Source organism: Cygnus olor, chromosome 2, assembly GCF_009769625.2.
Source record: "Cygnus olor isolate bCygOlo1 chromosome 2, bCygOlo1.pri.v2, whole genome shotgun sequence".
Classification (NCBI taxonomy): Eukaryota; Metazoa; Chordata; class Aves; order Anseriformes; family Anatidae; genus Cygnus; species Cygnus olor.
Window position 1 is genome coordinate 142,446,443 of NC_049170.1, and position 18,130 is coordinate 142,464,572.

The window sequence follows — 18,130 nt, forward strand, 5'->3', positions numbered from 1 at the left end:
TTTTGTCACAACATGTTGTTTCAGTCTATTTAAAATCCTAGTTCTGCAAACATTACATCATGTGCCCCTGCTAATCCTTTTCTCTTGATGCTAAAATCTGTTTTGAAATCCAAGTTGCCTATCTCCAGTTGTGCAACATTTTATTATTGGAACCCTTCCTGAGCAAAGAGCACAAAGAGCAAAAACAATTGCCCTAAATGGAAAAAAAAAAAAAGGGGGTGGGGTGGGGGAGGGGGACTTTAAGGCAGATTTAATCTTCAACCTGTTAACATAATAGTATAAACAGAAACAATGGGTTGAAGCACTGTGATGGGGAGTTGACAGTGGCTCTTTCACAGACCACTGGAGAAGGGTTTGCTATTGCAAATGCCTGGAGGCATTCAGATTTGCAGCAGGTTGGACAGAAAAGCTCTACATCCATTTCCAGTCGTAGTTTGGCTACTGAACACTGCTACAGCATGCATTGATTTTTCATACATGCATCTGAAAGCATTATTTCTGCCTTTTTTATTTATTTATTTGTCTGTGTTTTTACACAATTTGACTGAGCAAGGCGGAGTTCATTCAAGGAGAGGAGAATCTTCATTGAGAAAACAGTGGTGAATTAATAAACTTGAGGGGGGTGGGGACTGATCTCATTAAGAAGCAATTTGTGCTCTGAGAGTTTTATTGTTGCTGTGCTACAATCCAGAGAAGAGCTGAAAGGGCTCAGGAGTGACTACAATATCAATAGAGGTTTCATAGAGAATTGCCTGTAAAGTAAGGTAAAGTAAAGTAAGGTAAAGTACAGTAAAGTAAGGTACAGTAAAGTAAAGTAAATGAATTTTTCCTGCTGCTTTCAAAAGCTGTGATATATTTCTGTCAGCTCTGAAGGGCTGACAGCTCCCTGCAAAGCAGGAGGGTAGTGTAAATTACCTGTACTTCCACAAGTACACGGGGGAAATCAGAGTTTTAGAAATCGGTGTTTTTTTATTGCCAGTCAATCTCCCCTTTGTTTGCCAGGGTGGATCAATATGATCGATATGTGAGCTAGCCATCTGAGAGCAGAGAGGAAAAGCAGCGTGAAGCAGAAAACCTGGAAGCTTTACAAATCACTCTCTCTTTACCTCCCGCTGCTGTCTCCACCCTCGGTACATTGTGACTCCTCCTGGAAAGCAGTGATGCTGAAATCTGCCAGGGCTGGATCAGCTCAGTCCCGTGTAGTGCTTCTGCCAGCTGGCAGTGCAGAAGAGCTCTGCTTTCCCTGCCTCCTCCTCCTCCTCCTCTGCAGCGTGAAAACCTCCACATGCTGTGTTTTCATGAAAGCCTCAAACCAGCTGAGAGTACAGCTTTCTAACCTGTGTGAGTGAGCTGGAGTCTGGGAAGGATTCACCTGTCTGCTAACTGAATTTACAAAGGCTGAAAGTCCAGGTACTTTCAGGTGAGTGGAGGACAGGACAGCAATGGGACTGTGACTACATGGAGAATGTGCTCTGGGGCTACAGCTCATCCACGCTCTGCTCCACTCCCCCTGTTGCAGGGAACCATGGAGAACATGTGCTGAGATCAAGTGCCAGGCAGGAGCAGCAGCGGGCTAATGAAGATGGAGAATGACACAGGGGATGAGCAGAACCACACCGGGCTTCCGCTGTCAAGCCAGGAGATCATTACAGCTGAATACCAAGTGGTTACCATCCTCTTGGTCCTCCTCATTTGCGGACTGGGCATCGTGGGCAACATCATGGTGGTTTTGGTTGTCCTCAGAACCAAACACATGAGAACTCCCACTAACTGCTACCTGGTGAGTCTGGCTGTGGCAGATCTCATGGTGCTTGTGGCTGCAGGACTCCCCAATATCACAGAAAGTCTGTACAGATCCTGGGTATATGGCTATGTGGGGTGTCTCTGCATCACTTATCTCCAGTACCTAGGGATCAATGCTTCTTCTTTTTCCATCACTGCTTTCACTGTCGAGAGATACATAGCTATCTGCCACCCAATCAAAGCTCAGTTCCTATGCACTTTTTCAAGAGCCAAAAAGATCATTATTTTTGTCTGGGCTTTCACCTCCATATACTGTATGCTCTGGTTTTTCCTGCTAGACCTCAATACAGTAGTCTACAAAGACACCACTGTTGTCTCTTGCGGCTACAAGGTGTCCAGGAGCTATTACTCTCCTATCTACATGATGGACTTTGGTATATTTTATGTTTTGCCAATGGTATTGGCGACTGTCCTCTATGGCCTGATTGCTAGAATACTGTTCCTGAACCCCATCCCTTCGGACCCAAAAGAACACTCTAAGGCATGGAGGAATGACGTGGCTCACCAAAACAAGCCTGTGAATTCCAAGATGACTAACAGGAGTTTCAATAGCACTATTGCTTCTAGAAGGCAGGTAGGAACAGCAGTTTAGAATGTTTTTTCTGAAACTTAAAAATTCTTCTTTCAGAGAATACTAGTCTAAATATGTGGGAGTAAAACGTATTCTCTCTTTTGCTATGTTGTCAAGCTGAAATTTATATTCTGGTATTTATATACGTATACATAAATATGTATTTTTTCTTGCCTGTTCATTATCACCTACTGCTAGGACTAGCAAAAAAAATAGTATTTTATTTCCTGTATAAAAGAAAATAAAAATAAAAAATGGGAAGTGTCAAAAAAGAATAAAACATTTTAAACTGTAGCTTCTTTATATTGCAGCCTGTTAGTAATCTAGCCAAATATATAAAGTGACTCTTGAGTTACTTTTGAGATCTGAGAAGAAGGAACTAGCCTGGCAGTTTAGGAGACTTGAGTTTAATCCCAGCTCAGGCACTGTGTGGCTCTGCAAACATAGCTGAGTTCTTACTTTTTCTGTCTCTGATGCCCCTGTGAAAAGCTTACTCAAACAAGACTGTGTATAATGCTAAGCACCTGTGCTGTTCTGTCTCAGAAGGTAATCTTTTGTGATGGTTCAAAATTGAGGAATAGGTTTGACTAGTTTCTTTGTATATCATTAAATATATGTGTGCTTATATAGCTAGAATATAGTTAGTAGAATGATTTATGGCTATTTGCAGTGAAGCTTACTACCTCACACTCGTGCAGCACTCAGCACAGTTGGGTCCAGTCCCGACAAATTCAGAAGCATCACTTTGCGGTCAGTTCTCAGGCACAGGCACCAGCTGTGCCCTGCAGCTTGATGTGGGCGCAGAGGAGTGTGGCTCTGCACTGAGCAGCCCAACTCATGTCCCTCAGCAGCTGCTGCAGGGATCTGTACAGGGGGCCACTTCACCAGGCGAGATGCTTCTACCTGCTGTGCTGTACAAGTCCCTCGGGAAGCGAAGTTGAACTGTGCACCTTTTCAAACAAGCTGAGTGAACACCCAGCTGATAAGTCGAGCTTTATGTTCTTATTATTTTACAACAGTTGCTACTGTTTTATGAGAAAGATGGTTTCCCTTAGTACAGACAAGGAAATGACCTCAAAAGTTAACTGAGCTGCCTGCTAGAGCACTGAGAGCTCGCAGAGTATTGGAGCTGTGCCTTGAAATGCACAACTGAAACATGTGGGCTAGGTTATAATTAATTATGTCTCCAATTATATTTAATATTCAGATTAGAAGTCTAATTTTGTTTTCCTTTATCCATTAATTAGTAGGAGAAAAAGATAATACACTTTTCAAGTTCTTAATATCACTTCAGCATGCATACTTGATAACTTATGCTTAGCATCACTTGAAAAGCACACAAGTTTTTTAAATTAAGCTTTGCAGACAGTGGATGCTGTTATATTACAAAATCAGGAAGCGAGGATTATAGTGTAATGCCTTTTTTTTTGTCTCTTATAAAGACAACGAGATGTTTTCTAAAATCCTAAATAACCTGGTGGATTAGACTTGCATCATTATGAGTAAAGCCAGCATTTTTGCATGGTACAATGTAGGAAGCAAAGCAAGGATAGTGTGGCAGTTTTAGTAACATTTGTATAATAGCAGCATACAAAATATACCCAGTGATGTAAAATGGAAAAACACAAGTCCATATTCAAATAATCTAAAATCTCAAAAACTACTAAGACACGAAGTAAGAAGAAACACATGTAGAGCTGACAGTCAGCATATGACTTCTGCTGTCCTGTGAAGTTGTATACGTGCCTTCTTCTAGGGTGATAGAGTTGCATATGATATCCAACCAACCTTTAGAGAAAGTGGCTGAAAATGTGGTGTACAGGAACATTTCAACACAACATAATCAGCCCATGATCCTGTGGTGGGTTGGCTCCAAATGGCAGCCAAACCCCAACCCAGCTGCTTGGTTACTCCCCCTGCAGGAAAAAAAAAAAAAAAACACGGGGGAGAAAATGGAAAGAACAGGAGTGAGAGTCCTCGTGGGTCGAGATAAAGACAGGAAGACTGCTTATCAGTTATTATTGTGAACAAAAAAGACTGGACTTGGGGAAAGTTAACTTCATCTACTGCCAATTTATGTCCCTGTGTTATAGCCCCAAGGTACACTCAGTCCCTCAGCAGTGCCCTGTGGTGGGGCCGTTGGAGCCGGATGGAACCAGCTGGAACCAACTGGAGCTGGCTGGAACTGGCTGGAGCCAGCTGGAACCAGCTGGAGCCGGCTGGAACTAGCTGAAGACACCTGTGTCTGTCACGGGGCAGCCCAGGCCTCTCCTCACAGAGATCCCTGCAGGCCCCGACCTGCACCTGGGCATGGATACCAACTGCAGCTCCATTGCATTGTTACAATTAATTATTATAAGTAACCAGCTGTGAGATTGCATTTATATCATATACAATGATGGGAGGTTAGATAGGTGTCCTCAGCCTTCATGCAGGCTTAACCCAATGATTTTCAAAACCATTTTTGATAATGATTAATCCAACATAGCAGTAGCTGAATTAATTTACCCACTTAGTCTGGTGTGGGTTGCTCAACTAACATGGATTTAGCTTGACCTGGACTGCCAGGTCGTAACATTTTATTTAATTTTCTTCCTATTACCTCATCTATGTTTTGAAAATCTTCCTTTGTTAAAAGTGGTCAAAAGTTGCTATGTGGCTGTAAAATAGGAGGCTTTATCACCTACCTTGTCATACAGTAGCTGTATTTCATTTGAAGAGGACTATCTGAAGCTGTTTCAAACTCATGGCAGAAATAGATTTTGTCATCCTGTTGTTTTTTAGACACTTTTAACATATATTATTGTGTTAGCATTTAGCATGTACTGTCAACTTTGTGTTTTGATGTCAGCTTCCAAAAATTAATGTCAGGCTTCTATATACATCCAATACTTTTTTACTGTGAGTCATACAGATATGTAATTTCATTTGTTTTCTTCAAAAAATGGCAGTATATCACTTAGGTTTCTGGTATGAGCGTTAGCTCAAAGTTAGAAGCTGACTAATTAAAAACGTGAAGAGTAACTTGGAAATCACCCTAAATTCCACACCTGAGATGCTTCTTCACACTTGACACCAAAGGAAAATAACAGGACAAGAGAAGAACAACCCTTGCACGGCATCCAGAATAGCTCCAAGCTCAAGGAGGAAGCAAATACAGAGTGAAATAATAATTTTCTCACAACTGTGGATGACAGCTGCCTGAGCTGAAGCTGGGGGGGTGTATGGAAAATCAACAATGAGGTAAACAGGAATGAGGGAGGTGGCTACTGCAGAAGGATGGATGGACCATGCTCAGTTTTGTAACGTAACCAGACACAATGCCACAACTGAAGGGGAAAAAAAGAGGTCAGGTGGTCAGGAACTTTATTTTATATTATTCTATGATTTAGAAAGAAGTCCTGAAATTTATTTTAGAATGGTGAGTCAAGCCTATTTTAACATATTTTTCCTCAGAGATCTCTAGGGATGAGCTCAGAATGAATGAGCTCAGACTATATGATATCTCCAATGAATGAAAATCAGCTCTTCCAGGTAGAAAGTGATTCTCTGCTTACTCATTCCATTCCCTGCTTTCACCATCCCACCCACATGATTTAAAAGTCACTGAACTATATTAGTTCAAGGAAATACTTACTTATTTGAATGTTTGAAAAGCTGACAAAACCAAAATCTATTCACTAAATGATTAATACCCTCATATCAATAACTACTGAAGGACAAAGTCTTCAAAGTACTATTCAGGGTCCCCTGAGGAGTTGTTCCCTCAAAGCACTGCAAGACAAAACTTAACAGGGAAGACAAACAAAAAACATATAAAAATCAGTCTTTAAAAAAAAAAAATCAGAAGAGAGGGAAAGGCACAAAATAAGTTTTGTTTTCTCATAAAATACCTCCATTTCTAATACATTTTTTTCTTTCACGAAACAGCATACATTACTCCTAATATTGGACAATAACCTAAATTGGGAGTTATTTATTTATACTGCAGCTGAAGTTCTGCCAGGGAAAGAAGCACCAACACATACTTATAGAACATGTCAAACTCCATTCTTGTATCCACTTGTGAAGAGCTAAATCAACCCTATTTGTGCATTATTTATCCTGTTTTACAGAACTGTATGGGATAGCAGGGTTAGATAAACCTATTTTAAAAGTTTTCAAAAATGAAACTACTCTTATTTGATAGTGAAGCACTCCTTCTTCACTGGAGTCCATTTCCAATTCACTTTGTATTTTCCATCAGCCTTTCCGTGTCCCAGAAGGAGCAGTTCATTCTACCTCTTCTTTGTCAGAAGCTAAATACTCCCCTCCTTATGGAAAGCAACGAGTCATTTATCACCATTGCAGAGCTTTTGGTCAGCCACTACAAGTCAGCAGGCAACACCTGACTGTCTCCTGAGGGAAGATCTCTGCCAGAAAAAGGTGCAGCATTGATACATTCAATTTTCAGAGGGGAATTAGTATGTGCTTAATGCTACATGGCATCAACTAGTGTTAAGCTTGTTTTTAGTACTGAAACACGCAGGTAAAACTTTAAGAATGCGCTTAGTTTGTCACTTAAAGAAACATCTTAAACTCCTGTTAGGTCTAATGGAGCTGGTGATGACTGCGTTGAGCAGCGTTTCAGCTGTGCTCTGCAAAGGAAATAACCTTGCTAGACTGAAATTCATATAGAGTTGAACATGGGATCCCTATGTGGGAAAGCATTTGACTGCCAATAGGGGAGTTTCAGTGATGAAGAAACAGTGACATAATGTTTGCTGCAACAGAAAAATAGGAGAAAATGAAAAGGTGACTAAGAGTAAGGTGAGACCTCTCTGACCAAAAAGAAATTATATAGAATATTTTTGCTGAGTGATTTTCACAATCTGAACCTGGGAAAACAGGATGAAATAGTCCTGGTGTACATATTTCCTCAAGTTAAACAGGAGAGCAAATTTTTCAAACATTTTTCACTTAATCTCACTTCACAGTAGCTGAAACTTCAAAGCTTAACAGAGGAAAGATCAATATGATTAGAAGATGATATCTTGACAAAGAGTTATCTCTTAAGGCGAGATAGTTCAAAGTCCCTTTTACTATATTGAGAGCCAAAGAAGGAACTTCAATGCAAATTCAATGTTAAGATTTATTTAACAGCTATATGATCATGTGGACAGATGATCACAAGTCCCAGGGAAGTGAACTGAAGTTCATTCCTACTCACTCACCAGAAAATGCAGACTATGAATTTGGGGGTGTCCAATTAAACATATAATTCAAATGTATAAAGTAGCCTGGTCCTCCTGAAGCACTGTGAAAATGTAATGCCATAAGACTAGGGTAAGCACTGCCTTTAGTGGCAACAAAGATTAAAGGTGGATATTTCAAGTAATTTTATAAGCCAGCAGCAGTATAACATCCTGGTCTATTTCATCAGTAAGTGATTCTTCACTGATTTCAAACAACCGATATTTTAGTGGCATTATTCGTTAAGCTGTTTCATAGTCTCTAATAACTTCTCAAGAGTCCAGAGAAAAAAAAAAGAGTTATTAAGATTTCACCACAACAACCAATGTAAACCTGCCCAAGAAAGAAACATTCCTACCTCTGCTTCCTGTTAGCTATGCACTTCATAAGAGGGTTCTACAGACTTTTCCTTTAGACTTTGAGAAGTCTTATTTCTCAAAAAGCAGAGGAACTGGAGCAATTTTTAGTGTAGTTTTTCCTTTATCAGGCTTTAAAATGCTGTGAAGCAACTGCAAAGGTAACTGCAATAGTTAAATCTCTGATTTTTCAGGTGTGCATATGATGGCTTTAGCCTACCAATTTTTGTCTTTGTTATTCCAAAATAGCCTGTTATTGGTACTTACAAACCATACATATTGTTAAATCTTCCAGAAAACTCATTCACGGAGTGTATCCTAATCAAAATGAATAGCAATTGAGGAATCTTATTAACTGCAGTTACAGGCATTGATAGCATGTAAATAGTAATGTGTGTGCCTAAGTTCAATCTGGAAAAAACACAAGTGCCTGTCCCTAGGGTTTGACCATATAATCCATTACTGAAAATTGCAGAGAAACTAAATTCAATATAGTCAGTTCGTTGACTTTATCAAGAAGTTCATTTTCAACTTATATTTATATTCACACACCTATTATGGCTTCATCTTTACACATGCTTGAAATTCAAGGTAATAATTCTTTAGTCTTTAATCATAGCCATCCTTTTCATAGTCTTTGCACGAGCATAAAAAGTAGACCTGCTTAACTCACTCCAAAGGGCAGGTGGAATAAACAGGTTTTGCAGTATAACACACACATGACACCAAATCCAGGTGTTGTAGGAGCTGAATGTTTACAGAAGCCTCACTGACTGCAGGCACCATTGTATGTGTCTCCCATGGCAGGTGTTTGAGAGTATTCTCGAGTCTGCATTCTGGAAAGACATCAAAATATAAGCAAGAATGAAAGTTTCCCTGTAAATGCTGGGTGCATATTAGAGGAGACAGATGAGCTACTGAGATATATTTGTACTTGCAAAAATGTTTATTGATATGGCTCTGAATGAATTATGAGTGTTGTAGAGCAGAAGACAAAAAAGGCCAAACTACTTTTTCAGTTCATTTATTTAAAAACAATTATGCACGTGGCTGTAAGTGCCAAAATAAACACTTTTTTTTTTTTTTCCATGCACAGCACCACCACAATTTCAGTAACTTTAAGCACCGTTTGCTTGCAGAAATAAAAGATAGTGGTTCTTATTTGGACTTCAGAAGGGTTAGCAGCTTATTTTAAAGTTGCCATTTAGGACAATGAATTCAGAAAAAAATCATTCAGTAAAAGATGAAGGACAATGAATTTAGAAAAAAATCATTCAGAGAAAGCTGAAGGACAACTCCAGTTTCCCTTCTTTTCTAAAATTCAGGGCCACTGTACATTTTATGCATTCTGTTCACAAGTCTTTTATTAAAAAGATCAGAGATAAAGAAAAACTTCATTTCATGAATAGAAAATGTTTTGTTCAAAGTATATCAGAGCAGATTTCTCAAGTAAATAGAGGTTCACTAACGAGTAACACTAACCAACAAAGCTATCAATGCTTCTTTATGCTCTACCGTATGAGAAATGCTACTTCTACTTTTTTTTTCTCTTCTTTTTTTGGCTATGGATACTTTATTTTTTCTAACTGTGTTTCTGTGTCTAGTAGCACAGGTACTAGGATCTCTCAGCATTCCTAAAATGTTAATGCTGATTTTTCTGAAGATTTGAGTCATTTTGTTCTGTTCAGAAAACAGAAGTGGGAAAATATCTTGAAGACCCAGGCATTGCGGGAAGGAAGAAGCGAGTGAGAGAACTTTTAACTTAAGGACAGAAAAGGGATATGCCTGCCACACCCACACACGCACACACGCACATGCACACACACAAAAACTTGGGGGAAATTAAATCCTCTTTTGTTCTAAGAGTACCTGTACCTATTCTGTGAGCTACCTTGGCAAGCAGCTCATTACCTTTTAAAAGAGAGCAAGAAGCCAGGGGAAACAGATAGAAAGACGAGGAAGCAACCTACTTCCCTTGAGTGGCAGCTAAGAGCCCATACTTTATTTGGCTGATGTCCCTCCATGACTGATTAGAAAACGTAGGTTATCCTCCAGTGAAACTCTTCTCTATTTGGATGTGCTATGTGATGAACTGCCCTCTAGAAAAACTTCTCTGTTCACTCACAGCAGAGCAGACTTGGATTCCAGCTAGCAGTGAAAGATGAAGTTTTGTATGGCTACACGAAATCTCAATCGTATCACTTAGTTTCACTTGCAGTTTTATTATATCAAAACCTTACATTCATTTATTTAGTCCTCTTCCTCACTTCACTGTACAACTTCCAATTTTTATTTTGGATTACAAAACCACAGACTGGCATATATAATTTCTGCATTGCTGTGAACACCACCAAGCATGAGAGAAAGGGATATCAATGAACACAGCCAAGCACAAGAAAGGGAGATACTATTGCATGCTTTTAAAACACCAGTGATTATATTGCACAGTGACTTCATAAGTGTGACTATGACTTTTACCTATCAATGTAAGAAAGATTAACAGTCAAAGGAGAAGGAAGCAACTACCAAACAGCGGATACCGTGGTAATGAAAATGTCTTGTAAAAGGACTCCCTTAGAATGACAAGGTTTTAGAGCAGGAAGGAAAGGAGGAAAAATCAATTCTGAATAAAAATATTGGGAATCTGATTAAATAAATAAATAAATAAAAACATTTTAAAAGTTTTTTTTTTTTTTTCAAAACATTACCAGAAACAAGAGATTAGATTTGAAGAGTGGTTGCATGCAGCCAGGAGCATATTCAATCTCAAACACTTTGCTATCATTCAAAGTACACTTGAAATTTGGACTAAAATTGATTTGTCTCAAAGCTTTTTAATTGTGTTTTCAATTTCCTTAACTGAGAATAATTTGTACTCTGAGTATAGAATATGCAGTGCATATCCACAAGCAAAGAGCAATCAGTGAATGTTTGTCTTCACCTGAGTAATTAGTGGGCACATTAGTGCTCTGCAGACTGATCTAAAGGCCTTTGCCCCTGCTTTCAGAGAGTTTTGATGTATGGTTAGATAGAATAGGTATTAAAAAGAAGGTTCTTAAAAAAATTTACCCCCTTTACGTTAATGTCCCACTCCACTGACAAAATAATTAGCCCCTCCAAAAAAAAGAATATTTAGTTATGTTTCATATGAAGTTATTTGAGAAAGGTTATGACAAGACAATATCTTCTCTGGCATAAAGCTTGACAGTGCCAAGCTAATTTGGCTCTTTTAAACATACTCAAACCCAAAGACTGAATCAATCTCAGGTCAGGGCACTTTCTGTGGTGACCATGATATTTTTTATCTGGTGCAAAGAACCAGTTCTAAAATATTGTAAAATCAGTACGCTGAGTACAAGCTCGTGATGTTAGATAGAAGAAAAATGGACGCAAAGCCACAAGTACAAATAAAGTTAGTTAATATACAGGACAGCACATATGTATATGTATTTCTGTCATATAGGACTTGAAGGGTAACAGCGTTTTTTTCGTTGAGGTACTGTATCAATTACATGACTTAAAATTTCATGAGTGAATATCTTTCCATTTCCTGATAATAACTATGATCAATTTGCTTCTAGTACAATCTGGGATTCAAACTGACAGCTGCCTCATTGTAAATGATTCTCTGAGCAACTGTTCTTTAAAGATGTACTCAGAAGAAATTTAAGTTGCCACTGACCAGTGAGTATTTTAACACAGTCCCCTGCTGAGCTTCTGGTAGCAAAGTATCCTGATGCCTGTGTAGACTATTACCCACACTCCCTCTGAATGCCTGAGCTGTTGCAACACATCTGTTAATTGGACTCTCACTGTTAATCCAAGCTCTACAAAGGGTTACTTTCTTCCTTTAAATGTGGATTATTTTCCGTGATGAATGATTATTCTCAGTTGAATGTATTTGCTCAGTTTCAAGCTGCACACTGGGGCCAAACTGGAGGAAGGAAAGGAAGGAGATAAGGGGTCCCCAGTCTTTGCGAGCCAGAGCAGGTCAGCACTGAATCACCTCGCTCCTTGCAGCCCTGCTCACAGTACTGTTCGTTCTAGAAATGACTCAGATATAAGGCAAAAATCATCTTTTAGGTACTTGAGACATTCGCATTTGTGATTTGCTCTGTTCCAGTGATGGCTTTTGCACAGCAAACAAGAAAAGCTATGTAGAAGTCATGAAAAGATGTATTGGTCAAGTGAGAAAACAGGGAGATAAAATTTCTCAGTCTGATTTTTGGCTCCTACTGAACACAAATGTAGGGAAATCAAAAGTGGGGGTAAGGGGAGGAGAACTGTAGTATCAAGCTGTAATCTTTGAATATGTGCATATAAAGATAGATAGATACATATGTAGAGTAAGTTGTCTCTTCATCCCATTCTTTATTGTATCTGTAACAAAAAACAACAAAATTGGTAATATTAGTATGTGTCTTTATAGATAGAAAAAAAAATCTTTAGATAATGAGATTGCATGTTTTCTATATAATGAACTATCTGATCAGAAGATAAATTATATACTATAACTTCAAACAAAGGAACCCCAACTAAACCTAACATCTCTATGTAAGTGATTTTAGTGGAGTTATCTGTCCCCCTTGGGCATCAGTTGAAACTCATCTCTAATCGATCTACATCTATTGGTTCTGCAAACAATGAAATTACAACCCATACAGCCAGCATGTGTTCTGTGGCTACAGAAGTTGCTATTTCATTGAAGTATAACTTCGGGTGCCCAAGGTAGAAAGAATAAAGTATAATATGACTGAAGCAAAGGTAAAAAGAAATTCTTCAAAATACTCTGTCAATAGATAGCAACATTTTTATGTCAAGAAGTAAGGCAAATAGTAAAAATAATAATAATAATAAAGACACAAGTAGCAGCTATAGCTCACCAAACTCAGTGCAACTGCTCTCCAGTTCACGTGCACACAGTTAAGCAAACCATCTCCTAACCTATGTGAGGCCATCCCACTGTATTATCCCAGTGTGTTTCCCATGTAGTCACATTTCACTGTACTTTCTACCTTGTTTATTAATACTTTTTGAGCTTTCTTTAACGTGGAGACAAGAGATTACAATATACTATATATGTTAGGATTACTATTACTATATATATAGTATATATATACAGTATCTACTAAAAGTAAATTGTTTACAACAGAAAGACTATTTTTTTTTAATAGCTTTAAAAATATTTCTTATTCACTTCATTTCAGATATCCTGGGTTTTCCCAAGGTTTGTTTTTTATTTTTTCAAAACAAACTTACACAACAGATACAAGTTCTTATAACAAAGTTTTATTGTAATCCCTTATATTTCTGTTTCTGTAAACTGTAACTGCCATTTCAGACTAAAAACAAAACTGATGAAGATCTTATTAAATATTAGGATTTAAGGATTAGGTATAAATCTAGTTACTTTAAAAAAAATAATACTTTTGGCTTTTGGAAACCTTTTTAAGGTAGTTGTTAAAGTGGATTATGTAAATAGGCTTCAGGTTTGATTCATTTACAGATCATATTAGTCTAAAGGATTTCTAAAGTAATTAAAAAAAAAAAAAGGAGGATCCCTTTTTTCCACCTGAAACACCTTCTTCCAGTCTGAGGAGTTGCAAAGTCAACAAAGAGTCATTTAACAAAACTGGGAGAAATCTGAAGCCAGGTTTGTTGTTGTTCTTCTTCTACTACTACATAAGAACTTTCTGAATCAAACATGGGTCTGAAATTCACAGCTGAAAAGTCTGTCAGTAGTTTTGCTTTGGCCATAGAGACGTAGGAACATACATGTTCCTTCCAAGCTGTGAGTACTAACTTCCTTGTGTCTCTCTGTGTTCCCCCAGGTCACCAAGATGCTGGCTGTGGTGGTCGTCCTATTTGCATTTCTGTGGATGCCCTACCGAACACTGGTGGTCGTCAACTCCTTTCTCTCTAGCCCTTTCCAAGAAAACTGGTTCCTGCTATTTTGCAGAATCTGTATTTATTTAAACAGTGCCATCAATCCTGTAATTTACAATCTCATGTCCCAGAAATTCAGAGCAGCCTTCAGGAAACTCTGCAACTGCCAGCAGAAGCGGGACAAAAAACCTGCCAGTTACAGTGTGGCCCTAAATTATAATGTCATCAAAGAGTCTGATCACTTCAGCACTGAACTAGAAGATATTACTGTCACCAATACCTATCTCTCCTCTGCGAAAACATCTATTGGTGACACGTGTTTGTCGTCCGGGGTAACAGATAATGCCTTTTGATATTTGGTATGTATTCCTCATGAAGCAGAGCATGTTGATGTGCAGTAGGTGGTGCTGGGATAGCTTTCAGGTGAGGCAGAGAAGCTAAGGCCAAGCAGGGTAAGGTTGGTGGTGACGAATGATGCATCACAAAATGGGGCACTGTCACTGCACTGTGGGGAGGGAGAACTGCTCAGGTCTGGAAACTGGTGCTCAGGGTGCCTTGCGCTGACCATGATGTGACCAGGAGGATCTGGGGCATGGGGAACAATGAGAAGAAATGTGTAGGTTAAGCCTTACTCCCTGAGAAGCAGAGGGCAGTCATGGGGCACCAGGGAGTGGTGCTCAGGCACAGTGCCTCATGTATGGTGTCTGGCAGAGGGGTGGAGCTCAGCAATTCCTCCTGGGCCATGCTCTGACTGCCTGCAGGAGGGTAATGGGGTGTTTTCTTGTGGGTTACCCCTTCCAGGTTCGGGGCAACTAACCCAGTGCCACCACGCAGCTGGCACAGAGAGAAGACACAGATCTCTCACACAGCAGCACTCCAGTCCTGAAAAGCCACATCCATTTCCATGCTAGATGTACCGCCCCCATAAGTAGCACATTTCTCTAAACCAGATTTCTTCTGTGTGAGATAATGCACATTACTGTTTTCAAGATACCTTTTTATGCAACAATCCTTAACTACTGTTCATAAGCCTGTATACCTAAGCTCTTACAATAGAGATGATGCACAGAAGGACTTACTTTTTAAATTTATTTTTGTAGATGTTATGAGGATGAAAGATATTTCTTTCCCACTTTGTTTCTTCTTTCCTAACTTTCAGGCCTGAGACCCACCTTGTTCTGAGTATGCAGGCATACAAATCCTCTGTTCCACCAACCTGTATGAAATACAAAGAAAGGCATTTCTGCTCACAGAACTGCAGGAGTTACCATATATCTCTACACACCTGTCTGCTTCCTACAAGAAAACACAATTTTGGGGGGAATTAAAGCAATATACTGCCAAGTCTAATTGAATGAAGCACTTAATGTAACTTTAAGCAGGTGAGTTGACTTCAGTGGAATACGCAAGTCCTACACCTCACGTATAAGAGGTGAAGAAACTTGGAGACTGCCAAACAGTAGTCCATGCTTCTCAAAAGAGCAAGGCTGCCTGGGACATCTCTATGGACACAGAGCAGGACAGAGCCTTCTTACGTGCTGCTGCGTGTCCTGGGAGGGCTCGCACTGCACTGGGTGTCCAACAACAGCCAGAACTGCTGCCTCTGACAGGAATGATCCTCCATTACTTTCTGTGGGGCCTCCCACAGAAATGCAGCTCTAGTAGTAAATATCATAACACGCTTCAAAAAACAGGTATCTGATAGCAAAGAGCATGAAATCTTTTAATCTTTTCTATTTTTTTCTTTCTTTCTTTCCATCTTTTTTTTTTTTTCTTTTTACCTTGAACAGCTTGAAATATGAAGGCTCTTCAATCAATTCACAACAGGGAATAAAAAATTAAACAATCAGTAGGAAGCTTTCAAAAAATTTATTTTTTTTCAGCCAGCTAGTTTAGAGGTGGACCACTTGAAATATAAGTCTCAGTTAAAACTGAATCCTCTCTAAACCTGACATATATTGGAGAGTATTGGACAGGTTTTTACTAGTTAATTTTATCTTTGTTCAATAGCAATTGCCTCTCAGACTACTACAAGAGGTTTACAGCTTCAGTATAGATAATGCCTAAAGGAAAGAGGAAAACGGTGAAAAAAAAGTCAGAGTTCTCTTCATTTTTCTTTTCAAAGGGTAGCCATTATAATATTCCAGGACGTAAAAAGTGTCTTGAAAGGTTGATTGGCTGTATATTTGTCTGGAGAGAAAATGCTGTGAAAGCATTGCTACCTTTTCTTAATTTTCCAAGTTCTTTGTCATGTTTCCCTTTCTCTTTTCCTGTCCTGCAGCCTTTGCTGTGTCCTCTCCCCTGGGGCCACTCCTCGGCTGCATGAGCTGCACCAGCTGCACGCAACGGGCCGATGGGCCATCAGTGTAGTGCCTGAACACCCACACAGCTGGAAGGTGGGTGTCAGGATTCTTCTGCTTTTAAAATAACAAGGAAAACATATAATAGAGTAAGTCACTTAGCAGAGAAGTGGGCAAAGCTGGCTGAGGCTCAATAGTCACAAGGGAAGAATATAGATGTTGGTCTAGCAAGACTACCTAGCAATCATATTTCATAAATACAATGTAGCAGGGATGTAGGCTTCGAGCAAGCCTTTCCTTGTTCAGAGATCAATGTGAAATTTGAGTTCTGTGGCATTTCACTGCTCACTCTTGACTAAAACTACAGCATCCTATCATAAGGGCAGTCAGAGAGAGCTACCACAACCCATATAATGCTTCCTCCAAAGCAACTGCCACAGTAAAACTAAATTACCTGGGAAACATTGCACAAGCATTTGTATTTACTTAGCCAAGAGACATGTCCAAGACAAGAGCCCGTTCCTCTACCTAGATCAGCAGAGCCTGATCGTGCAGTCAGGCAGAACAGCTCACAGCTGACCCACAGGATGCTGCTGGAGGACATGCGTGTGGAGGCGGCCACCCATGGGGTGGGCAGGTGATGCACATCAGCCAGGCAGCTGTGCACTATCTAACACAGGCTTACAGGTTTATCCCCACCTCTGTCAGAGCAGCACGGCTTGAACCAAAACTCTTATAACTTGACAAAATCAGAATTAAATTCTGTCCTTCATTTGCCATCTAGCTCCAAAAGCAGCTCTGCTTTCTCAGTCTGTGCCACTACGGTCCTTTTTTACACCCATATTTTAGCAAGGTTTCAACTAAAGGCTAAAATTTACGTGGACAATTTTGTATACACCTTCACTTGGAATAACAAGTAAAAATGAATGATTTTATGCTGATATTTGTACAAACAGAAATGATTATGCATACAAAATTGTGTGCACAAAGACTATATAAAATTGCAGATGTAAGTTCAGGTGCAGTTTTAACTCATAATTTATTGTGACTATGTCTTTATGGATGTTATTCATGAAATATCTACTAATTTTACACTGATTCCCACAGCTAGTGCTATGAAACTTTGCTAGATAACGTGCTAATGTGATTTGAGGTCTAGTTCTATGTTTGTTCTGTTTATAACAGCAACCAACATTTTTTCTTGTATCTGGGCATAATAGATTAGATATGTGGGACTGTCTTTATTTAAAAACTTGTGTAATTTTAACTTTATTGATAATATTATAGCATGTTTTTTGCTAGATGTGAAAGTGGCTGGATGTCAACTACTGACTGAAGTAATGTAAATATTTATATACATATTTTGTGCTTAAAAAATTCCTCTGTAACATTTAGCTTGAAAGAATTGTCTGAATGGTAGCACTACTGAAATCCATGTCTGTATCCTCATATAATGACTTTGATGTAAGAGATGGGGCTTTTAGAGATTTTTTTTTTTTGAACTTTACCCGACAATTGACAGAAGAGATATTGTTGTAGCATCTTGTTTTTGGAGCTCCACTGTTTCCAGTGTGACATAGTGAGATGCTGCAAGCTTCAGTGTTGGTAAATTGTGCAGTTGAGAGAGGTTTGGTGTATTTAAAGCACACTTCAGCTGAAATTAGTGCATGGCCTCTTTGAGGTCAGAGTTAAGGATGTGTCCAAGCAGCTCCAATACCGTGAAGGTGTTTATGATGCTGCTGTGGAAATGAATGGCACAAGTCTAATGATAAAGCTATCACTAGCTTCACTTCAAAAAGATGTCCAATACAACTGACTGAGAGACTGATACTGCTTCAGGAGCTGCTGCCTTAGTCTTTTTCTACACAGGATCAGTCACTCAGCCTTTGCAGGAAGACAGGCATTTCTCACTTGTTTTTGAAAAGCCATTCTAGAATGCAAACAAACAAAGCAAACAAAGCAAAACAACATCAATCTCTCAT

At 39.2% G+C, this 18,130-nt stretch overlaps 1 protein-coding gene across 1 annotated transcript; it reads left to right on the forward strand.

The window, feature by feature from the left end:
- The first annotated feature begins 1,130 nt into the window (after positions 1 to 1,130).
- Positions 1,131 to 14,380, forward strand: TRHR (thyrotropin releasing hormone receptor). Its single transcript, XM_040546755.1, has 2 exons — positions 1,131 to 2,377; positions 13,794 to 14,380. The coding sequence occupies exons 1-2, from the start codon at positions 1,577 to 1,579 to the stop codon at positions 14,199 to 14,201; spliced, it is 1,209 nt and encodes a 402-aa protein (XP_040402689.1). The 5' UTR covers positions 1,131 to 1,576; the 3' UTR covers positions 14,202 to 14,380.
- The last annotated feature ends 3,750 nt before the right edge of the window (positions 14,381 to 18,130 follow it).

What these genes read in the sequence shown, in the direction of transcription:
- TRHR (XM_040546755.1), top strand. Translation starts at nt 1,577, where the DNA reads ATGAAGATGGAGAATGACACAGGGGATGAGCAGAACCACACCGGGCTT. An exon ending in CTATTGCTTCTAGAAGGCAG is followed by an intron (nt 2,378 to 13,793) that starts GTAGGAACAGCA and finishes GTGTTCCCCCAG; the next exon opens with GTCACCAAGATGCTGGCTGT.